Source organism: Orbicella franksi, chromosome 14, assembly GCF_964199315.1.
Source record: "Orbicella franksi chromosome 14, jaOrbFran1.1, whole genome shotgun sequence".
NCBI classification, from domain to species: domain Eukaryota; kingdom Metazoa; phylum Cnidaria; class Anthozoa; order Scleractinia; family Merulinidae; genus Orbicella; species Orbicella franksi.
This window is the reverse complement of record NC_138158.1, coordinates 12,605,971-12,631,597: the sequence shown is the minus strand read 5'-3', so window position 1 is coordinate 12,631,597 and position 25,627 is coordinate 12,605,971. Positions and strand designations below refer to the sequence as shown.

The 25,627-nt window shown below is 38.9% G+C and overlaps 2 protein-coding genes across 4 annotated transcripts in view; one reads left to right on the top strand and one right to left on the bottom strand.

Moving 5' to 3' along the window:
* Positions 1 to 25,627, top strand: part of LOC145467669 (uncharacterized) — a 117,615-nt gene that overhangs the window by 24,821 nt on the left and 67,167 nt on the right. For all 3 annotated transcript variants that reach the window (XR_014042089.1, XR_014042090.1, XM_081451270.1), the window contains exons 4-5: positions 12,473 to 12,572; positions 20,339 to 20,557. Coding sequence is in view for 1 of the 3 variants with exons in the window: in XM_081451270.1 (XP_081307396.1) it covers positions 12,473 to 12,572; positions 20,339 to 20,557 (319 nt within the window). In the remaining 2 variants the exon portion in view is untranslated. The remainder of the gene's footprint in view (positions 1 to 12,472; positions 12,573 to 20,338; positions 20,558 to 25,627) is intronic.
* Positions 1 to 25,627, bottom strand: part of LOC145467715 (neuferricin-like) — a 195,172-nt gene that overhangs the window by 160,345 nt on the left and 9,200 nt on the right. The gene's annotated exons all lie outside the window — the stretch shown is intronic.

Below are 25,627 nucleotides of genomic sequence, written 5' to 3'. Positions count from 1 at the left end.
AACAAAACACGTCGGAATACTTTCCACGACTTTAGCTAATTCGATCAATTTTTCCTTCCATGTTAATAGTAAACGATTTTGCCAGTGATTAACATAAGTCAGTGAGAAGTGGTAACTGAGTTGCGTTCATGGGCAAACTCATAATAAGGCATGGGTTGCACTTGGCAAATTTTTGCCAGAATTTGTTTACTTTGCAGCCGAAACCTGTCATCAGGGGACATTGCCAAGTGCGACCCCAACTTTTCCAGTTGGCAAAAACTTCAAAAATTTGCCAAAACATCAAAGACACCGTAGTGCTTGGGTGGGACAGGCAGATTTCAGAAAACTCTAGCTGAACAATAGGAATCACAGCGGTAACTGTCAACTCTTGTCAGTGAATGAAAATTTAACAGAACATTTTGTGATTAAATTAAAAAAGTGTGCGATATTGCTTCAGTTCGCGCTTATTCTTTGCCATGGACAGACGTGGATTTTACAACCATTACGATCCGTTGCAGTTCCCCACTTTTTTCGATGGCTCAATGCTTACATACGAGTTTCCATGACCCAGGCGATAGAGTTTTAACGCAAGTATTTTCTCTGGTGGTAGTGGTCGGTATAACTGATCTCTAAAACGTGATTGTTGTCGTACTTAACAGTGTCCCATCATATGAAAGACAATGCTGTTGATGGAAAAAGAAAGACAATGCTGCTGATTTAACTGAATGAAAAGCAGAAGTATTGACTGTGATAGTTATCAGCAATGCTGCAACGGGATGCATTTTTTGTTGGATTTTTTTCGGGAGGTTTTAAAAGCTCCTGTCTTCCAACAACATGTGGATGAACGTATAATTATCTGGTCTACTTCAGTTGTTATCACTGACACTTTTCCACCCTAGTGCGACCCTACTCAGTTTGACGCAAGTTTTTGCTTTCTGGTTGCGGTTTTAAATTTTCTGTGGTTTTTTGGTCAAGTGTGACCCATACCTAAGAACATATCCTCCATCCATACTAGCTTAGATAGACAAGTAAGTCGCATAGGTGATAGGTGAAGGCTTTGCAGCTTTCCTTTGCTGTTTGTAGGATCAGCAGAGTGCTTTTAATCGATATGACAAGTATACAGTTAAAACAACAAATTTAATTCTGGTGAGGTAATTAGTGTTGCCAAATATTTTTAAAGATAATAAGGTGTTGATTTCAGAGAGAGTACCTTTTCCTTTGCAACTTTCCTTTGCTGTTTGTAGGATCAGCAGAGTGCTTTTAATTTCAGCTTTTAAACAAAGATTTTGGGGTGGAATTTGGTTTATACAGTGACAGATAAATTTGTACTCAGGGGCAAACTCATAATAACATCTGTTCAATACATACAATTTTGGATAGACAAGCGGGTTGCACACGTGATATGACAAGTATATGGTTAAAACAACATATTAATTTCCGGTGAGGTAATTAGCTTTGCGAAATATCGTTACAGATAATAAGGTGTTGATTTCAGAGAGAGGAACTTTTCCTTTGCTGCTTTCCTTTGCTGTTGGTAGGATTAGTGGAGTGCCTTTTATTTCAGCTTTTAAACTAAGATTTGGGGGTGGATAATACACTGTAACAGAAATTCCTTTATTATGTACTGGAAAATTTAGACTACAAGTAGTCCCTCTTTTACTTAGTCTGTTATGCATGATGCGAAAGAAAACTGCGAGAAAAAAAACAGCCGCGTGAAATTCTGGGGGCAAGGAGTGCACGAAAGGAGGGACTACTGCATAAGCCCAAGAGTTTGAATTATGTGTATGCTTTTTTTGCATACGTTATTTCTCGAGAACGAAGAGCAACCAAGTGAAAAAAAACTTCAGAGCAATGTTTCTCAGGTGAAACAAAGCCCACATGCCAAAATTCAGCTAGTTTTGAGCACTTTCAAAAATGGCCGAAAAGTCTAGGGGACATTCTTACATACGGCCCTTCAATTTTGGGCTTCAGAAATAACTGGGTAAACAAATATAGCCAAAGAAGTTTCTGTTTCCTCAATTCTCACTTGTGCAAACACACAACAAGTCATCACATTACTACGAATACGGCTACAGTCATACAACAAGTGTTGGGAAGTTTCTTAACGATGTGACTAATTAAGTTCTAAAGTGTAAGCCATAAAAAATCGAAACTCTCTTGTAGTCATATTAGAGAGAGTTTTCGTTCACGAAGAACTACAGCACTGTGCAAAAAGAATGCAAACGAAATTTGGTACTTTTCAATGAACTTAAAGAAACTTCGAGTGAAATGATTTTTCATACGAAGTTTGAGGAATTTTCGAAAGGGTTATTGTTTTAATCAAAACAATAATTCCAGCTGTTCTTCGGAAGACCATGCGAATATTCACATGAAATATCGTTGAGAATAATGAACTTTCAAGAGAAAGAGTTCGCAGTGTAGTGAAAAGTCGCTCGAAAATTCGCTCTATAAACAATGTCCGAAAACAGATATAAACATCCTTCTGTACATGTATTTCAAAATTCAAACTTACCGAGTTCATCAACTCTCCTGAGACTTCATCTCCATGCTCACAGTGTGATGCAAATGGTCATGTAAACATGGCAACCATTGTTTATATCCATGCATTCGAAGATCGATCGTCAGTTACTCCTGAGCAATCATGCCCTCCGTATCAAACTACTCACATACTTGAATTGAGTCTCTATAGACAAAATCTTCATCCAGCAGAGATGTTTAAGTTGTTTAAAGGAGAAGATTTGAAAGTCAGTTTTAACAACTGTCACACATGTAATCAAGAAACTGAAACTCACGGGATCCACGAAGAAAGGCACAAAAAGCGACTACTCTGAATGATTATAACCAGTAACTTGCCTTTCATCACCCACATAAAACTCCCTTTTAAATTAAAAAGCTTGTAGACATGAACTAGTGTACAGTTAAAAACGTCTGAACTGGAAAAGAAAAGTTTTTGTTTCACCCCAATTATGTTTCATTCGCCTGTTACAAACACACTCAACTCATTGAAGACTGGGACCTACCTTCCTTACATGGATGACAAACAATGGAATGAAATCCAAATGGCATCAGTTCATGGGTGAGGGAATTCAAAGGCACTTCTTGACATTACTGGTGCACGCTAGGCATTCATTTTACAAGAGCAGAGGTTAACACCGTGCCTCCACGGGAGACTTGACATGTTAAGCTGTTTTTGAATGATAAACAGCAAAGGAAAGTTGAAGGACTTGACGAGAGAGGAAAGTGTAAGCTTAGATCGAACGTTATTGTCAATCAAAATGGTAAGGGCATCACACTGTTGATTTCTTCATAGACAAACTGTCAATCAAATAAACGCTAAGCTTAAACGTGAAGCTTATAGGTTTTTTGAATATCTTGTGAATTCTTTGGATTAGTTTCATTCAGGTGGTGTTGACACTCAGCTTAATTGCTTAAAGTGCCACTCACCCCCAATTTTTTTTCCTTTAATAAAATCTACTAGTTTCCCTGATTACTTCTGCGAAAAAATTATCTCGATTGATAAAATCCCCGCGTTTCCACAGGCATTTAAACACGAAATTTCTGTGTTCACGACCTTGCAAAGTGGGATCTGGGTCGGGCTACTAGTGACGTCACTTCGGGAACCGGGCTAAAACACTCAAGAGACTTTTGACTGAGCTTTTAGGGCAATCAAAACATTTTCGGGTTATTTGTGATTCATATTTTATCAAGACTGGACAAGAACTTTAAGTGAAAGAACTGTATCATCTAGCATTACAATTCGGAGTCTAGCAACGATTCGGACGGCTGCGAAGTACATATTTTTTCCCATTTTGAAGTGTGTGTCGCCAGTCGAGATGGCCACGTTGTATAATTATATTTAGGCTGGGATCGACAATTTGCCGGTCCATTTGGGTCATAAAGGTACAAACAATGACTGAGGAGTTAGCTTACAGCTCTTAAAGAGTTATAAAGATGTCAATGAACTTGAAGAGTTGGTAATTTGACTTTACGGAACGTGCAAATTTCGGAGTGTCAAAACACTTTTACATTCAAATATTAATTTCCCGCGAAATGCAAGTTAAAATGCGATGCAGTCGTTCTCCACTCTTGCCTACTTCTCCAGATCAATGATTGAAAATAGTTTTAACATAAGAGATAAGCAGAGATGTCAGCAAACAATATTTAAAGGTGAGGTAACTTTTCATTTCGTTATTGTCAACCGACCGTAGTATATGCATATTCAATTACTGTGTCAAACACAAGCTACACAAATTTGCATATTCCGCACTAGTGAAATCATGAAAAATCCTTCAACAAGATCTTGAAAAGAGGTTCAGTATACTTTCAGTTGAATGAGTACATTTCTACTCCAGTGTTATTTTGAATGAAATGTCCATTTTACGCACGCTAATAACCTGGGAGTCCTTGACTTGTTAGTTTGTGTTTCGGTTGACTGACAAGCGCATTCTTCTTTCAGCACAACAAACTCCGTTGGTAGCTATAGAGTCGAATCTTAATCATTTGTTTCGCTTTCCTTATATATTTATAAATGCCTGACACATTCTAAGTTTGTAATTTAGATGTATTTCGTTCCTCAAAGACGAAGCTCAAAGAGCAAAACAATTCTGTATTCGGAATGGCCATTGAGAAACACGGCCAGATTACAGGCGACCTCCGGTGTGCGTGTGTTTTTATTAAAATCCACAAATACATAGCTAGTTCACCAGTTCGAAGCCTCAACAATCTTCTTCATGTCGTTGTAGAACGTAGGTTTCGTTTATTATTCATTTAGACAAGTCTCTATTTCAAAACGCGATGCGTTTAATTTACCGTGTAATTTCGTCACCTACAGTTTTGTCTGGAACTCGGAGGATCGTTTGCACTCGAAATGGTCAGATGGCTTCCAGCTTATCCCAAATTCCTGTCTTATGCAGTACCTTGACAATTTCAAGCTTTCCACTAGAGATAGAGAAGAATATACAGGCCATGAAAATGTCTAGGTTTTTACAGTAGTGGCAAACCCGAGATCGAAGAAATCCTCAATGGCTCCCCGGCTTAAGCTTTGCACAGATCAGCCCACTTCTTTGGTTTTTTTCTCGTTTCTGGTAGAGTTTCATCGAGATAGAGGTATTGAATGAAGAGGAATACTCTATTCTACGCATCCTGTATTGCTACAGCCTCTAAGAACATATCTTCCTTGCATTCTGCAAGGATTTTGACACACACTATTACATGTTCGCATACATTCTTCTCAGAAAGAAAATTTTGTTATTCCCAAAGTGACAGTGGTGATCAGGAGAAAGAGGAAATTTATATTAGCGAAAAAAATTTTGGGGGTTAGTGGCACTTTAAGCTTGATTGTTTTAAAGGTAATCAAAGTGCTGTTTGTACAATGTTGTCCCTTCCATTCATTCATAAATACCATACGCTTGCCAACACTCAAATATTATTTCGGGATTGTGATTCTCTGTTTAGCTATGCAAATTTTTGTTTCATTACTGGCAAAATCTCATCAAAGTATCGTTCTTAGATTAGCAAATTTTTGTATCACTCAGTGAAATTTCTTTGAAATATCGCCTGATAAATCACGATTCTTCACTTGAAATTTCTATGATATTTTGCATGAACAATAGCCGAAGTTCATCGTTTGCATTCTTTTTGCACAGTATGTAATGACCATCGTTGGGTAGATTTTACTACTGATAGCTGGTAGATTTTGGTCACATGCAAAGCAATGAGTTGAGAGTGTCTCAAATTTCATTCACAAACAAAATAACTTTACAGATATAGATACTGATGAGGCCTTCAGCTTTTTTGTTGGTACATAATTATTGTCCTCGTCTGTTTTTTAACAGTAAATTTTATCGGTTGGTTCTAAATGTAAATTAGATACTGGGTTTGTGCTTTAAGTTACATTTACAGCTTGATGGAAATAAAGCAGACCGCAAAATGTGTGTTTGATGTCCCGGAGTCCAACAGTGTCTAAGTTCCTTGGAAACAATACGTTACTTGACAGTAGAATGAAAAGTATTGTTTTGGCATCTTGTTTGTTGATTTCTGTGCAGTGAAAGTGAAAGAAACAACAAATATCTTGACATCTTTAGAGCAATACCTTTGAAATATACGCCAACAAAGAGAGATGTTCTGTGACGAGTGTGACAGTTAGGTAAATCTAAAGCGTCATGAAAAGCTGAATCTGATTGGATTCCCTTTGCTGTACAGAAAACCTCTGCTGTTCAAAAGGCTGAATAGTTTTGGATTGTGAATTGAAAACTTCTCCCGTCCTAACAGATGAAAATTCTTTTCGAATAGATGGCAGCAGTTGATCGAACTGCTGAATATTTTTCTGAATGGATAACCCCAGCCGTTCGAATGGCATACCCATCGATCTTGAACGCATGACACTGACAAACAGCAAGCAAACAATTTTTAGCTGTTCAAACAGATACCTGTTGGTGTATGTTTTCGTGTGAGTGGTCATAATGAAAAAGAGATGAAAAATCTTAGATTTACAGTTGAGGATTTGATTGTTTATTCAAGAATGAACAACGTGACAGTCTCAACATGACATGACCAGTCAACATGACCAGCGAGTGAAGTTTTTGGCCGGTCAAGTCACCATTCTGGTCAGACATTGGCAGCATTGTGTAGTTCAACACAGAGTCCAAGGATTAGTTGAAATAACAACAATTTCCCAAATCCCATTGGCAAAATTGGCAAACATCCTTGCCGTGAATAAAATTCACAATTCCATCCCTTTGCTAATTGAAGGGGTGAGTGCAAAACCATGCTAAATGATGATTTGGGTGAAAAAAAATTTTCGCAAAAGGGCTAGAATTTTTGCATGTGGTCTTCAGTGTAATAGAAAAATGTTGTCCTGTATTTTTCCCGCTGGTTTTTGCTTCATTTATAAAGATGCTGCTAGGAAAACCAAGTGGTTTTTTGGCATACGCGATATCTTACAAACGAAGCGAAGCTTAGCAGAAAAACTATGGGACATTGCTATACATACCTTAACAAAACTGCATGCAAAATTTGGAGCATTTTCGACCAAGTTCACTTTTGATTAAAATACCTAAGCTCTTTTCCCATCGAGGCCTTCAAATAAACGGAGCCGGGCCTTAGTTACGATAAACAGAGCCGATCCTTTGTTATAATAGCCAAGCCAAGCCTTTGTCAAAGTCTCGCCTCGGTTTATCATAACAAAGGATCGGCCTGCTGCGACCGCAAGGACGTTGATTTCACTCAGAAAGCAGCAAAATGTCAATTTCACGCAACATATAAGCTCAAAAATGTTGATTTTAGGTCAAAAAAGGTTTAAATGTTGATTTTGCGTTAACACGTGACGGCAAGGAGGTTGATTTCTCTTAAAAACCAGCAAAATGTCAATTTCAGGCAATGCATAAGCTCAATGATGTTGATTTCAGGTCTAAATAGGTTAAACTGTTAATTTCACGTTAACGCGTGATGGCAAGGACGTTGGTTTCACTTAGAAACCAGCAAAATGTCAATTTCACGTAGTGCATAAGCTCAACGATGTTGATTTCAGGTCACATTAATGCTTGACGGCAAGGATGTTAATTTCACTTAGAAAAGAGCGAAATGGTAATTTCATGCAACATATAAGCTCAATGATGTTGATTTCAAGTCTAAATAGGTTAAAATGTTGATTTGACATTAACACGTGACAGCAAGGATGTTGGTTTCACTTAGAAAACAGCAAAATGGCAGGAGCCCATGATGGGCTCCTGAAAATGGTAATTTCACGCAACGTATAAGCTCAAAAATGCTGATTTCAGGTCAAAAAAGGTGTAAATAAAAAAAAAAAAAATTCAATAACCACTTTTCCAAATACGGCAACATCTTAAATGGCTAAAAATCACGAGATAAATACATAGTTTTCGACAAACGTGATGGTAGCTTTATGTCGCAAACCGCCATGACTTCGAAGTTCAAAATGCGCTGGTACCTCTTATGCCTGATGAGGATAACAACTTTGGTGGCTGTTTAGTTTTGGATTTAAGAATTTGATGACTTCACGTGAAAACGCTCTATAAATAAGGCTGACAGATTAACCCTTCTGCGCAGCATGCGGGTCTCCATACATCTGCATGTCTGCTGATCTCAGAAGCTCAAAACACCACAAATCATGCCGATTTGAAATAAAGTCAATGCAACCTGGATCACAGATGTATGTTACAATTATAATGTTTAAACAATCTAGTTACCAGTTCGAGAAATGTCCACAGAATGTGATCATAATGCATGCCGGGAAGGGTCTTTACATCTCGTGCACGGGAAAACATGGCAGTCGATACAAGACAACTTTTTTAAGTCTAAAACCAGTTCTCGCTTTCCAAACTTTGACGCTAGCAACGCTTGGCAATTGGGCCACAACTCACCAGAGGGTATTTTTCTTGGGCAAGAACTGCTCTTGGACTTTGCTGCCTGGCTTGACCTGACTTAGAACGCCGATAACACGATATACAGTATATCAACTGCCTTCAAAGTTTCAGAACACATTTTGATTCTTTAAAATGTGCTGATGACTTACGGGTTTATCGAGACTTTATGATGTCTCTCAACTACCAGGCAGGCATACAAGGTACTTTAACACAATGCTTAAGATATTAGTTGACAGAGCTCTAATGCAGCACATCTGTTTTTTGTTTGATGTATTTCGTTTGACGCTCAATCGATTCACGTGTTGTGTTCATGTCACAATAACTGATGTAAACAATCTGTTCCCGAATTTCCGCTCTATATATGCTGTGAGATTTGATTTTGACTTCATACACTATAAACAGTCTGCCTGTTTGCTGTTCATCAAATAAACTCCTAAAGACATGGCTAGGAAAAGCCAAGTATTTTTGCATACAATATAACTCAAAAACAAAGCAAAAACCAGCGACAAAAATACAGGGCTGTGTTTTTCTATTACATTGAAGACCACATGCAAAATTCAAGCCCTTTCACGAAAATTTTTTTTTTCACCCAAATCGCCACTTAGCATGGTTTTGCACTCACCCCTTCAATTGGTGCTTAAATTGTCAACACCATCGAATGTTTTGAGGAACTTTTGTTATGGCTTTGTCCAGATCTTGATATTTCACAAACCTTTAAGTGCACAAAAAAAATCAACCTCAAAATGAGCCATCTCGATCATCACGTCACCAAGTGACAAGCAGATTATTGGCAACATTTCACAGGCTCACATTCTCCATTCTTAGAAACCAATCACTGTGTCTGTTAGATTAGAAAACCCTTGGGAAGTCGTTAGGAGCCAATCAGCTTTCCAGTCCAGATTCTGGAATAGACAGATATTAACTGGCTTGGCATTGCCTCCAGAGGTTTTTCGCGCAGGTCTCAATAGAGACATGACCGACACCGGAACCTGTGTCCGGCACCCAGGGTAGCAGCGAACCAATGAGGAAATGAAATGAGACCACGGACTTTGTTGTGATACTTTATTTATGTAAAAGGAAAGATATCAACAGAAGTTGCCTCATGGAAATATTATATTAATTCCATTGATTCATCTGCAGCTCTCTTTCATTATGAAAGCACAAATGAACTTGGGGGTTGAGGGGGTCGAAACCAAGTGTTTTCTGTAAAACTGAATTCAAGGAAAATGTATCCATTTTGTAAACTTTAGGGGTAAAGAATCAACAGTAAGAATAGACACATCAGCTCGTTGCTTTTGTTAGATGCACCAGACATGGAAAGGGTCTCATATACCAAGTACATCAGATGCTAAAACTTTAAATGCAATTAATTTCACAAAGTTTTTTGACACTAACCCTTGTTAATAAGTGTACAGTGGCATTCAACAAAATCAGTTATGGGTGCAAAAAATGCACAGGAATAAACTTAAGGGCACCCTGAGTTGAAAATTTTGTGGGGAAGCACCCCATTCCCCTGTGCAGAAGCGGAGGTACATTAATTTATTGCGTCATATTTTATCTTGGTGTATCATTGAGAGTGTTGTGAATAGTTTGTTACATTACATAGAAGAAAACAGTAATGTTTATCATCCATTTGTTATCCATTACCTTTTCATGCAAAATGTTTTTGTAGAAATGCTTTGTATAAAAAGTAGTTTCATTTTACCAAGTAAAAATTATGGTTCAAGGGGATGGGATGGTGTGGTGTGGAGTGTAGTATAGTGGAATGGAAAATAATTGGTAAAAATTTTAAAGGTAAATTTAAACTTTTCGTAAGGTAAATTTAAACTTTTCGAACTGTACCCATTTTATCGTCTTTTTTTCTTTCTTTTTTTTATTGGAATAGGGTTCCTTGCCGATTGTTTCTCATGTAAAATTCACACCCATTTCAGTTTTACAAATAAAATTAATTGTGCACTGCGATGTCAGCAAATTAGCACTAAGGTCTAGACTTTCTATTTCGAATATACACAAAACAATTCTTTCTCTTTGCAAACGGGAGCTGCAAAGAACTAACTAACTATTTCGTGCACTCGCTCATGTGCGTGCACTAATGACTCTAAAATTGTGCGTGGTAGGGATGCGCAATGCAATACTAATGAATCACTTTAATAAGTTTGAGAGGACTTGGTGTTAAAATGAATGCAAAAACACTAGCGTGCGGAACATGATAAATCATTACCCTATTGAGCCACCTTAAGTTAAGTTAATGAGGGATGTGAACTCTGCTAAGAGAACTGATGTGGACTCATTCTTTTTGGACAATCGTCGTCATGAATTTGCTTGGATCTCTTGCATCTCAAAATTAAATTTTTAATTTCTTCACTGTCATTTGTCGTTACAGGGAGGATTTTCCCTCAAGACACTTTTAGCAGCTGTACATCTCTCATCAACTTAGCTTTGTTTGCTTTGTACGATTTTCAGCTTGGTACATTCGTGATGTTACACTTTTGATGAACTGGTATTTGCTGCTCGTAGAGAACTGTTCCATGGACTTCAATTGACCTTCAAGTTGATCGACAGCATCTCTTCACACTAATTTAGGTGCAGTCAACTGGCTGAAATATTTGCGGTGTCTTTCCTTTATTCCGCAATACGTGTTCTTGTTACATTTCATTAAGGAGCATGGTTTCAGTGCAGAGTTGCGATGACCTCGATGATGGCAGTCACCACAAATGCTTTTCCCTCTCCTACAGGAGGCAGTTCTTCCACTAGAATGTTCATGGAATCAATCCTCATTTGAACTTCCCTTCTTTTTGTGTTTTAAGCTGCCTCTGTAGCGTCTTTTCCTGCTCCTTGAAGGCCCGAAGAACATCCTGGTAATCAAGAAAGGTTGTATCATTTCAGGATATTCTTTTGCGGCACAATAAATATTTTCACACGGTCTGATGCTTATGTGGCTCGTTTTTCTCTCTCAACAACTGTTGTGTGACTTTGCGATAAGATAGCTCATCAGCCTATTCAAGTGCCAAAGTGTATCAGCTTGAAGAAGCCCAAAAATTTTTGTCTGGGGGTGAAATTTTAATGCTTGGATTGGATTTAGTTCAAAAAAGTTCTAGCTAGTTCTCCCGCTCTCACTATCTGGGATTCTTCTTCCAATGCGACTTATGTTTCTTCACTGTTATTTGCATAGCATGGAGAGTTTGTCCTCAAGTTCAGGATTTTCTTGCGGTGGATTCCACACCCACAGTTGTGAGCAGGCTCACGTTGGAGCACAAGTGCGCGGCTCTGATCTCTGCAAATTTTTCATTCCCACCCCCGAACCGCAGAAAAAAATAAGCCAACTAATTTTCACCAGAAGTATGAACTTTGGCAGCTCAGATTTCCGGGAAAATTGTAAATCTTTCTCATAACAACATGCAGATGCGATATCCGTTGTTGGTAAAGTTTTGCCAAAGAAAAACCATCAAAGTTTATGTCTAGCAAGGACATACACTTGATTCCAAGTGATCTTGCTTTGGCAGTCTGGTCTTTAGTGATGCTGATAAACAGACAAACTCCTTTGTGTTGTTATGTTGCTGGCTTGCAATCATGTATGTTTGTAGTATTTAACTCTTCCCATATGCAGTCAGCAACACAACAAGTATGTCTTGATTTCATTAACATACTTTCAATTGCTATTTCCTGTTCCATTTAACCAGAAATAGACTGGAACTTTGTTAAAACATCAGTAATACATGCACTCAACTCTTCCTCTGACTTCAAATGTGGACGACTTATTTTTTATTGTGAGAATGTGCAGTAAATTACTGACTCCATGGGCAGCTAATTGCTCCTCCTCAAACATAATAGATTTATAATTTTGCATATCATTTGCATAATCTGCACCACAGCTAAAACCCTATAGATTGCTTACGCAATCTCCATGTGAAAAGGCACTTGGGGACCAAAGATTTGTCGCCTGCTGGCAACCAGGTGCGAAATTCTGGTCACCAATACAGGCTTTTTGGTCCTATTGATGACCAGTCATTTACAATTTCAAACCCTGTTTAATGTACACAGTACATCTTGAATCTATGACCATTAGGGAAAGTCACCAATTAAAAAATAATCATGCTTGCTATTTGCAGGATGTGGAAAGTGTTGCTGAACCTGTGGAAGAGAGTAAACAAAAGATTCAGGGGCATGTTATGGATGAGTGTGGTACTGAAGAAAATATGGAAACAAAAGGTAAAAGGGTTTCTCTGTGCTCTTTTGTAAACATTACTAGAAATTGAAGAAATGTGTGACTTCTAAGTTAACCCTCTTTTGGAGTAGCTCTAGTGCTGGTGTACTAGACATTCCAACAATTGACAAAAACGGATTGTTTCTTACGTGTGTAAACTGTTACTACGTAGCTGCAGGCTTGTTTCCACACCATTCTCACTTCTGATTATTCAGAAGTATTGTTATAGGTGCGAATTTCAGTCAGTCACCCGATGACTTCCTGTTAACCTTAGGATTGCTAGGGATGTAGATTTGCCGTTGGATCTCTGATGTGAATAATGAAATAATCAGGGCTGTCAATGAGATTTGAAGTAGGCGGAGATATTTTGAAAGTAGACAGCTATGGGGGCCAAAGCCCCCCCCCCTCTCCACAGGTGAGGGGTCTGGGGGCTGCTGAGGCCCCCAGCAGGGTACAGGGGCAGAGCGCCATTGGGGGTCCAGGGGGAAAAGCCCCCAGAAGGAAAATGAATTTAACGTTTTGACATTGCCAAGAATTGCCTTTCCTCAGAGAAATTCTAGCAAGTCTCGTTTCTTGAAAAGAATAGTATCAATGATTAATCAGTTGTTTTACTTAGTTACTCTAAGTAAGTTTTGAAGTAGATGGCTGATAAAAAATAGTAGGCATGCATGTGGCTTGTCAGTCACGTGCAATGTCACACTGAAATGTTATGTAACAGCAGAGAGGAGTCCTGGTAACCACTCAGTACACAGTGTGGACTTAATGATGTATTGAGATATCTACTTTGTCATTACTTTTCTTGGAAGAAAAGCCTGCAATTTGGAAGTAAGATGCTTTACTTTTTGCATTTTTACCAAGGAAATGAATTCGGTTTCTAAACTTTTGGTGTCATTTTGTGAGTGAAGTAGCCGGTGATTTTCGTCAGAGTAGCTGGCGATGATCGCTGGCTGCCGGCCACTAATAACAGCCCTGAATAATGGACTTTGTTTTTCAAATGTGCTACCCTGCTACCCTTAACTTGTATACGTGTAAATCCGTTAAAACCTTCGCCACCTTCTGGTGATCTGAAATGAAATGAAGTCACCACTAATTTATGCACTGAACTAGATAACCTATAGGGGTATTTTGTGGGTAGTGTTTAGTAGCCTTATAAAAGCATATAAAGGTCATTCCACATGAGAACAAGGAAAAAGACCATTATTAAAATAAACTATTCAAGGATTTTAAGTGCAGAGCCATAATGCACAAGGACTGAAGTTTCAAAAAACGTCATGACCTAGTGCAGATTGCATCATGCACTACTGAGGGGGGTACCCAAAGTAAGTGACTACTAAAAGACTCCTATATAGGGATAATGGATGCAATCATCTTTTAATCATAACTCAGACAACTGAGTTTACTAAAGATCAAGTGTAACGTTAAATGTTTAGTTCAACCAAAGGTCTCCATTAAGATCAACCAAAGTATTTTCATTTTACAGTTTTTCAGAAAAATGTGCAACTGTCAAAAATATCGTCCATGAAAATTCAAGTGATTTTTTTCGCGTTTTTTTTCTCTCATGGCTTTTATATAAGCCTGATATAACAAATAACATAGGTGCTTTTTTGTTTGACTGAGTAACAAATATCTGTGACAACAAAACTTATCAGTTCCGAAAGGTCACTCAAAAAGCTTGATGTTAAGGTTGTCATGAATGTTACATCATGGATGTCACATTTATGGATGTTACATCATGGACAAGATTAAACACATGAAGCTTGGTAATAATTGCCCTAAAAGCCTGGTTCTAATAATTAATTTTGTTATTCAACAAAAATTGAGGACTTAGAATTCAAAACAATGTTAAGTTAATAATTAACCCATTGATTCCCGGAGCTTTTTGTCAAAAATGCATTTTTTGGACATTTTGTTACCTTTCAGCCTGGATATGGGCGAAATTAGCTCCAATCTTCTCAAAAAGGTGTTTGCAACTTGACAGCATGCCTTTCTTTCCACTAGCATCATGTTTTATGACATTTTTGGCTTGGGGATGCACAGAAATCAAAATTTGGTGGTTTTTTCAGCTTTTCAGTTTTCTAAATTTTTTTTTGCCTTTCCTTTTTTAAACTTGGAAAATATTGTATTTTCCAAGGTGTAGTGGTGGGACAATTTCACTCCATCACTCCTTCACAAGGTCACTTCCTGTTAGACATTTGGAATCCCAGGGGGGGGGGGGGGGACTCCCATATGAGAAGGTCAGGGATGCTCGTTGGAAAATTTGAATTTAACTCCGAAAGAAGGCTAATGAGTACACCCTGAAGGATACTTTGACAGCTAAGAATGGTGACATTTTGTCATCAATACCCTAAGTGAGACCAGAATCCTTGATTTGTACCCAAGACGACGAACATCCCGACCTTTTTATATAGGAGTACCCCCGGGTTTCGAACATCACACAGTCCAAGGCCAATTTTACAGTTGATTGCACTGTGTCAAGTTATACTAGCTATTCTCTGAATTTCTGACGTAAGTGCTCAATATCTACATTAGCCTGCAGAGCAGGCGAGATTTTTTCGAGCGAGCGCTCACATCGTAAAAAGTTTAGCCACCATCTTGATTTTTTCATGCAGTGGAAGACTGGGGAGAGAAAGAAAGTTTTACCAAGGGGGTGAATGATAGGCAAGAGGAAGGATAGGGGAGGGGTGAAGCGAAGAAAATCTCGCCTGTCCGAGGTCATTGTTCTTTTAGGAAACTCCGTTCGCCCATGAACAGAGTTTCTGATTGGTGTGGCTTGACCCTGCCTGTCAATTGTCTGTCAGTCAGTTTGGTTTCGTTTGTGCAGGTAAGAAACATGGCAAACTCTGTCGAAAGTGATGTTGTTAGTTTAGATTCCGCTCTCGAGGAATCTCTCAAGCGTTTATGTGAACTTGGAATGTCTCGCGAATTACAAACGGAGCAAAAAGACGCATTTTCCACACTGGTATCCGGAAAGGATCTGTTGGCAGTGCTACCCACTGGCTTTGGGAAAAGCTTAATATTTACGTAAAATGGGGTTGACTATCCTACACGACTTCTACGGTTCGTGACATTTGCACATTTGCCGTTCTCTGTTCGGTCACTCGACCTTTCTTGTCGCTTCACTCGTGTTCATGAAGGGCACTTCATGTTGTGTAATAAGGAGGAATTTTAAGCGGAGTTGAGCCGTTAGATTGTGCTATGGCAAAATTTTATAAGTCAAAGGTCTGCATGGTTTACACTGTTATCTGCATGTCCACTCGTTGAGTTTGACACCTCTGTAATTTGCCATGTGTTTATGCATTGTTTAGGCTCATTTCTATTGTAAGATATGCTTTTAAGTCTCCATGAATTTGCTTTTGAGGGACAAAATATGAAATTTACCGTGAACATGTTGCTTACTTGCATTCTATATTGTGACACGGGCCCGCCTGTGACTAGAACTGTTTACAAGCACAGTAGGTAGATCCTTATCACGGATATCATATTTGCTCTCGTACGATTTCCTTCGGAGACACTGTAGCTTTACTTTGAGAAAGCTATATGTTTGTCTAGAGACATTCTTATGTTTCTTGCAGCTATCTGATCGAGCTTATGTTTCTCTTGCTCGATGTATAGGTTTATTCCTCCTTTGGTTGTTCTGGCACCACATGATTCAAGTGTAGCTGTTTACGCGCAAGTCCCGTTAACTGTTTTGCGTGTTTTATATGCCATTGTTCGGCTTAGTTCAGGCAAGACCATGGTTTCGATCCTCCATGTGGATCTCATCAGTTGCCAGTATTTCTAAAATACTCTGTACGTCTGAAGTCGCTAGCGCAACACGTACCTCTGTGAGAATGCAAGACATCCTGCGGCTTGGCACAAACTTCTCGTGGTGTGTACCCTTGTGAGACTTCCGGTGTCGAGAAAACCTCATTTTGATTGGTTACCCGCTCATTTCCGGAAATGCAGTGAAACGTAACTAATCAGGAGGTGTTTCGCATTTTAACGGGCTTTTCGGGCAGGCGTCTTCTCATTTTTGCCCTCCCCCATCCCCCACTGTCTAACATGGCGGTCTAACATGGCGGTCTAAAAAGGTGGTCGCAAGGTTGTAATGTACACTATTACAGGGTTTTTTCTAAATACATGTCATTTGCTGCAGCTGCCTGAAAAATGCAAAGGCCTGTCAGAGCCATAGGTGGAAAATTAGTAATTAAAAATTAGATTGATTTTGTACACCAAAATATTACATTCATAGTAAGGTGCAACATTGTCATTTTTAGTGGAAATCACTGTTAAGCTTAGAATATTGGGAAAGATACCTCAAGTAACCGAAATGCTAGTTCCTGATAAAAAAAAAAACGTGATGACATACTAAAAGACTGTGACTGAATCTGGTAGACTTTTCATTGTTAAACTCATCACAAATAGATGAGCTTGGGAACTGGTGCCTGAAAGGTTAGCGGGGAGCAGAAGCCCTATGCGGAAGGGGAGGTATCCATGGCAACCCTGGAAACGGGAACCATCCCCAAAAGCACCTGATAACTTGCACCATCACACTGAATGAATCAGTGGAAACAACTTACCTGACCCATACTTACCTAGAGACCAGCAACAAAGAGGGAGGAATGGGAAGGGGCGAGAATCCACAAAGATTCGCCAAAATACAAAGCAAATGATCCGCAACGATCAGCTGGCAGCACAGTACGTGCAATGCAATGTGACACAACAGCCCTGCAAATCTCCAAAGGGCTGCCCTGCAAGTCACATACTGTAAAAGGGGAAACCGCTGACTGCATTAGTTTGAGTCTAACTTTGCCTAAATCATATTTAGCCACATTTAAACTCATCACAAATAGATGAGCTTGGGAACTGGTGCCTGAAAGGTTAGCGGGGAGCAGAAGCCGTACGCGGAAGGGGAGATATCCATGGCAACCCTGGAAGCGGGAACCACCCAAAGGAAACCTTTCTCCAGGTGCTTGGAGAATGGAGGGACCCGAGAACAGGGTGACCTGGAACCTCTAATCCCCAAATAGACCCCAGCACCTAGCCCCACACAGATAAAGCGAGAAAAGGAGCAGCACACACCTGACCGTGCAGACGTCCACCTGATACTGCATGTCCGAGAAGCTGAAGGCGCTCTGAAGCAGAAGCAAGATGCGGGCATTAAGAGGCGAAGCAGGTGACCAGCAAAGCCTAAGCCAGCATTGAGCACAATGGCACAGGAACCGTGAAGGGTATCTGGCTGGGGGGCAAGTTTGCTCTGCTGCTGGGCAAATGGCCTGACAATAGCCCGATGATCTAGTAGTCCACAGCCAGTGGAAGTGGATGCAGCCCTAGTTGGAGATTGATGGCCACTGAGAAGACGCCAGCTCAGTGGAGAGGGCTGCTAAAGACTCTGACGGGGTCCTGATGTAAAGCTGATAGGCGGAGCTTGACCAGCAACCCAAGGCTTGTATTAGGTGATCAGGAACTCCATTGTGTGCCGCCACAGTGGCAGCCCCGATGTGGAAACTGTGGCTAGAGAAGTTGCCTGGAATGTTCGTGGAGGCCAGGATCTGCCAAAGCCAGTTGAGTGCAGAAAGAGATAAACTGTGCTTGGGCTGATGCATAAGATCGACGTGTAGAGGGGGCAAGGCCTTGGGTCAAGAAGGAGTAGCACTGCTGTTCTAAGGCGGAGATATCAAATCTGCCAGGAGTTCAAGGGGTACCAATGTGGGAAGAGGCTGCGCATCCGGAGGCAAGTGCCGAAATTCCTGCCAATTGAAACAAGATAAGGCATCAGCTAATTGATTGTTAACACCAGGTACATGTTGGGACAAAAAGGAGAAACTGTGATGCGCAGCAGAAAATAACAGACTGTGCAGCAACTGCATTAGGCAAGGCACTCTTGACGTTCTGGTATTTAAGATGTGGACTACTGCATTGTTGTTAGAGCAGAACAGGACATATTTCTTGACCCAGAAATGTCCCCAGACATGAGCTGCGAGAACTATAGGGAAGAGCTCCTTGTAGGCAATAGACTGCGGCTGCTGGGACGGAGCCCAGGAGCCAGCAAACCAGTGGCCCTTCATGTACGCTCCATAGCCGATCGAGCCTGCAACATCGGACGACACTTCAATATCAGCCTTGGGCAGCAGTCCTGGGAAGAGCCAGAAGCTAGCACCGTGCCAATCCTCCAAGAACTGGTGCCACCATAGACGATCCAGATGAAATCATATTTAGCCACATTTAACTCTGTTAACTTCGTGTAGGGGTAGCTAGGGGTGTATATGAACTCCCTTGCAGGGTAGGCGAGGCAAGTGGCCCTTTGAAAATACTAAGAAATTGCCTTTTGCCCACTCTCCAGAGATTTCTTTGGTACCTATTGTGTTTTGGTCCTTTGCATATTATAGGGGATAGGGAAAAGTTTTGTTTTTTGATTGCAACGTCAAAAATGAAGATGGCATCGTGTGTCATGGTTTTCTTCTAGACGGCAATATTCTGTACTTAGAACAAAAGCACACCTTTAAAGAGATCAAACTGGTAAGGAATAGACATCAAGAAGACTCGACCTATGGTTAAGAGGTTGATAATGACGTAGAAGCAATAATATTGTCCTGTGGGTTGCAAGAAGGTCTGAATCAAAGGTGTTCCTGAATACTTGTAAACCAAAACCACACTAGGGAACACTGTGGACAAGTTTAAAATGGACTTTCTTGTGTACAGTATGGAAATATTGCTAGTTCAACTCAATGTATCCCTTATTAAAATCAGCATTCTCTTCTGGAGGAATTGTTTTGGTGTTATTTTATTTATATAAATGTTTCAGCTGACTTTTATGTCCTCAACAGATCAACAATAACAATTATTTGTAAAGCACAGAATAAAACATAATTTTGGAGAACACTTATATCCAAGTCACTATTTTTCGTGAACAGGTCATAGAGTCCTAAAGTGTGACGTCACAAAAGAATAAATTTGAGAAATTATGGGATTTGGTGCCATTTTCGAATAGAGCGTCCTTAAAAAAGGGTCCTTGCCAAAAATTAGCTCTTAATTGTAATTCCCAGCCAAAATATAAAGGATGAAAATTTGGTACTGCCCCAAATAAATCTCTCTAATTTTGAGTCAGTTCTAAATTGAAGGAAGTGAAACAAATTTTGAAGGGTTTGTATGGGATGCTATCAAACTTTGATCCCGTATATCTCTATCGGGAATTGCAATTCAGAGCTAATTTTTGGGATGAGGGCATCTTTTAGGATCCTCTATAAGAATATGACATCATATCCCATAATTTCAAAAATTTTATTTTTGTGACATCATCCCTTTAGGACTATTTACCTATTTGTTATTATGCAGCATTATAAATATTAGCCTCATAGCTGCCATTAAGTGAAGTTTGCTGACTTCGTACTTTCTGTTTGGAACCGCTTGTTTTCAATTGTTTACTGGAGGAAATAAGTAATTACTTAGGCAGAATATAACTTCCCTTTTCTTTGTTTTCCTCTTCCTTGTTGAGTTCACTATGATTGATTGGCAAGGAGGAGTATGTTGGAACTACAATCCTGGACTAAAGTAGTTTGGATGGTTGAGCTGGATCACATATTCCCCATCCCTCCTAATCAATGTCGGAAAATGTGGCATTTTTCTCAAAAAAAGGGAAAAAAATCACCCGATTATCAACATTGTAAGTGCGGTAGGGGAGAAGTTATTTCGTGTCCCAACTTTTTTGTCAGTATATTTGGCTAAGCGCTATCTGTATATCATTTAATTAAACTCAGCCAACTAACTGTTAACATGATGTTTCAATCTGCAGGTACAGATGAAACATTAATAGAGACTTTAGTGGAAAACAAAGCAGCCTGTGTGGAAGAGGCAGAGGCAGCCAGCAAATATGTTGTCAGTGAGGATATGGAAGTGATTGATGATCTGGAAGAGGGTAGTGAGGGTGCCAGTAATGATAGTGGAGATTTTAGTGATGCAGATGGAGGAACAGCTACACCCTCTTCATCAGGCACTTCAAAATCAGAATCAGGTAGAGTGCTGTTTATGTTTATGTTTTTTTACTGTATGTGTACAAACCACGGCTGCAGTTACTTATAGTCCTGTACATATAAGAAAAAAGACCTTTGCCTAGTTCCTAGGTCACCTACCCGAAAATTTGGTGCAGTCAGTCCCTTTTAAATTAAATGGTCCCAGAAGAAAGTGAGACAATGCGAAAGTGAGGGACTTTTCTCATCTGATTGGTTTTCATTGTCTGGGTGGTGCCGGTTTCAGTAAATGCAGTGTAAAGCTCTCAAAACCAGAAGGGTAGAAGTAAACCAGTTGTAATCACTCATAAAAAAGGTTCAACATTATATTGTGCTATTGATGATGTTTAACTGTGTCAATTGCCACAACAGCAAGCAAAATTTTGATTTTTAACCAGGCATCTGTTTTATAGTTTGAAGTAGAGTTCCCTCTCATCAAGTGTTATTTGCGATCTGTTGAAGTTAATATCATTGAAAAAATCTCAGATTTTAGTGGTACCGTTTATATTTTTTATCTGCACAACTGTAGTCAACATTTTGGAAATCACACAGGAAGAATATACATCATTCCAATCCTTCGCAAAAATTACTGCTTGTTGTTGTTATTTAAAATATGTAACTGGAACTTATTCAGCTGTGACCTAAAACCTTCTGGAATGTCCTATTTCTCAGGTAATATTTAATTTTAGAAACCTTGCAACAATGCTATTTAATTCTTTGGGGAATTTCTGGAAATTCCATGTGTACTTGTATACATGTAAGAGCATGAGTTTAGTCCATAAGAGAGCAATGGAAAATGTAATGAAGCTTAGTGCTGCTGAGTGCTGTAATCCGAGAAGTTAGATAAACGAGATTGTTACTGTTACCAATGGTCAGGAGTTCTGTGTGGAAGCAACCCTGCACTGCATTGGCACTCCTTTCATCTTCCTTCCCTTCGGCAGCATTTTGAACCATTTAGGTATACTAGTATAATTAAATTCTTGTTTATGGTTGAAAAGAAAATTGGCGTTTTGAATAAAACAAAATTGTTCTTCCATTTTCTCATGAGATATTCAACTTTCCCCCATGTGTCTCTAAAGTTTTCGAGAAAACAAGGGTTTTATGTTACGTACCTATGCAAGGAAAACAAAAGTATCAAGTTACAAACCTTGGCGTGAAAAGTACAGTTGTCACATTTGCTACTTCAATGTATTATTGAATTTGAAATGAACGAAAATCAACATAAATCACCAGAGTAAAATTTGAAAGCTGTTTTGACAAACAGTAATTGTAAGTTATTGTTGAACATCAAGTGAAAATACACGCATATGCACTGCTAAGATTGTGACAAGATTATATCTTATGAAGGTCTCTGTCCAATCATATTCTGTAAGGGGGAAAGTCCTAGGTACCAAAGTAAATACAAACTGGGAGTGAACCAGGCGGGGGTGAGGACATTTGTGACTATTGTACCAGAGCTATACATTGCACTCTGCAAATTAATTTTTTTCCACAGAAAAAAGAAATAATTTTTTTTTATGAGAAAATGAAGACATAACTCGCAATTGAAAACATTTCAAATGTGACCCTAATACAGCAAAGTGGAGAATGAGGAAAAAATTTCAAATGCCACCCTAATTAACTGAAGAGAGGTCAGTGGCAGTGAAATCAAATTAAAGGCAGCCATGTTTGTTTAGTCACTTTTGTGAGAAACCCTACAGTATTGTGCAAAAGTAATGCAAGCGAAATGCATAAATTTTGTTCTTTGTTCCAGTGATTTTTCGATGAAAGTTCGCTCAAAAGTTTCATTGAAATTTTGTGGGCTGTGGAGCAATAATTCGCTATAACAAAGGACGATATTTCTTTGACTTTTTGATAAGTTAACAAAAAATCACGACCACTAATGATAATTCACCAGCCTATACATGAAATTTTGCAAGGCGCTTAAGTGCAGTTCACCAGCGTTTGCGCAATTTTCGCAACTTTTTGCGACTGATCAATGTACCAGCGAAGAAACTGTCATGTAACTTGCGCAAGATAAATTCAGATTCGTGTATTTGTTTGTAAACTCATGCTGGAGAACAGGGTATGCAGTCTTCGATCGCCATATAAAATGATAACATACAGTCACATGCCTAAAATTTGCGAAAGGTTTGTAAGCAGGTTCGTTCTCTTGAGTTCAGTTTCATATGCAGAGAATTAGAATGTACTTACCATATTATGAAGACAGCGAGCTCAGTTTTTTTCCACTAACAAAACAAAAACATCTCCAGTTCTGGGTATTAAGCCACTAAAGCAAACAGCCATAAACAACTTGTGAGGAACTTTCAATCAAAACACACCTTTCTTTAGCTGGATACACCATGCGTTTCAATGGACGTTTCCTGTGTTTTGCAAAGTGGCAGCAATACATACCATACCATTCACCAATACAGCCTAAACTTCATAAACAATGGTTACTGAAGCCTGCTTTAAGATAAAAGTTTTTAGGTTCTTTACTTTTATAGAAAACTAGAATTACAGCTGCTGTTTATTCAATCCCAGCCCCTCGTCGTTGTTTGTTACAAAAATACTGGGTGTACTTTTTTCCATTTTTGTTGCCTATGTAGTATTCTTTAGGACTCTAAAACTTACCGGGAAAAACAATTCTGGAAGACCTCCTTCACAGTATTGCAACCATGATTCATTTCTAAAATTTATCACGAGTTTGCCTTGCTGGTGGCAAGACCTGCGCGTGGCGGACGAACTCACAGTAAATCCACGTTTTGCCAACTTCTTTGGATCTAGTGGCTTTTGATCTCGCCATTTTTGCACATCTGCTGATCTATACATGCTTTTGCATCTGTAGACAGCTTTACTGGTCTTCTCAAGCACGGTATATCTGCCACAGAAACACTGATTCGTAGCTCAAATTCTTCATTAGTCTTTCATTCGTAGTGCGTGATTCTTGGTCATGAACGGTTGCTGTGGCAGCAAACAATGCAATGCCATGCAGAGACTGGGGTTGGCACAAAAAATCGTGTGGTTCTACACGCTGTAAAAATGGCATTTTGGCAAGTGTATTCAGTGATTCATTTCAAGTCTTGTATTTATCAGAACTGTGTGTTTTGGGGTTTTGTATTAAGTCAGCAATTGAGTGTTCCCAATGAAATAACCCAGGTGAGTTTCATAGCTAACAGTTCATGGAGATGTCAAGGCTGTCGCCTAAGGAAATTTTTAAGATGCGCTTTGCGCTCCTAACTTCAGAAATTAGGAGACCCAGCCACTTTTTTAGGAGCCCAAAATTTGCCGTGGTCAATCCAGGGGTTTGGCGAGGTTGGGGAAGACAGGGGAGTTGGAGTGAATTGTAGAAATTTAGGTGCGGGGCCTGGGGAAGAGATTTCCTATGACATCAACATGGTCTAATACCAATCAAACTTTTGAAATAAAGCGTCCAACAAAGTGATCAGGTCATGACTGAGAAAGAATACTATTTATGGTCGAACAAATTCAATAGTTGGTGTCAGAGAAATTCGGGGAAATTTCTTTGACATATCATTTCAAGCGAAATTTCTTTTAAAAGCCAAGAAAACCCAGGAATTTCGTTGAAATTAGCTTGTATCACTTTTGCACAATACTGTATCTTTGTATCCATTCTTCATGTGGTCAAAAAACACTTTTGAGCCTCCTCAAATTAGGTCTTGTTTATCAGTTCATTTTCAGTAAAACTAAATTATTCCTATTCCATTTCTTCATCAGATGTTTAATTTTCTTTTTTTTTTTTATTTTTTTTATTTTTTTTTATTTTTTATTTTTTATTTTTTACAACACTAACTCTATTTACATTATATTGCTCTAATTATTTACACTATTTAAATTACAATAACTAAACAACTTACATTACTAACAAATACAGTTACACGACTTACACAATTAAGAAATACAGTGACGACAAGGGGCAAAGAAAAAAAAAAAAAAACTGAGAAGAAAAATAGCTTGTTATCATTACAGCTTGAGGTTGTAGTACAGAAACATAAAAAAACAGACCAAAGGCATGTGGTACATTAAAAGTAAAATGAGTTATGCATCTGACAGGAGATTAGAAATAGCTTAATGGGTAGGAGATAGATAACCCTACAGAAAATATAATCTAAAATATTAATTAAATCCTCATGTATCCTGTAAGAGGTTTCCATTTCTTCGTGTCTCCACTTTTTGTTTCTATCTCATACTGTAATTTTAGTGTGCATATGAAAAGCGTAAGATTTGGATGATCATTTTTTGTTTTAGCGAGCCATATGTGATATCGTGCTAAGAGAAAGCAGTAATTTATAAGAAGCGCAAATTGAGAGATATCTGGCCTCAGACCCAAAGCAGTAATATTTGTCAAAGCATAATCTCTAGGAAGTAAATTTAAGTTTTTCAGCCATTCAGTAAGTTTATTCCAAAAGTGAGATGTTTGACGGCATGACCAAAAAAGATGAATTATTGACTCAGAGGAGGTGTGACAAAAACTGCACTTTTCATCGCCCTGTAGACCTATTCTAAATAAAAACTTATTGGTTGGTACACGTCTATGTAAGAATTTAAACTGAAACTCTATCAGCTTAGTGCTCTTTGTGCATTTTTTAGCTAAAAGATAGGCAGCATTCCAATTTATGTTGTCATTTATTGGTAGGCCACAATCCTCTAGCCACTTCTTTTGACTTGACACTGGGGTTAAACTCTTGTAACTAATCAGTTTTTTATATATTATTGTAGTTGCTTTTTTGACCTGCAAAATTCTTGTTGTAAGTGGCTCATATTCGTGGTCGGTGTTCTGTAAATCTTGAAAATTAGAATCAGTCCGAAGAGACTTTACAGCCGATATTAATCCGTAGAAGCTGAGAGGGCGAGGGTCTATTTCATACTTACAGCGGAAATCATTTAACGAGAGAAAGTTGTTGTCCGGTCCTAAAAGATGTTTCACCCGAGTTATTCCCTTGGTGAACCAATTTTTAAAAAAAACTGTTTTGTTGGCTATCTTTATTAGGGAGTTATGCCAAAGTTGTTGATCCAGAAAGTGATCTTTCGATGTTATTTCAGGTTCAAAGTTAACTTCCGCCCAGATTCCTAAT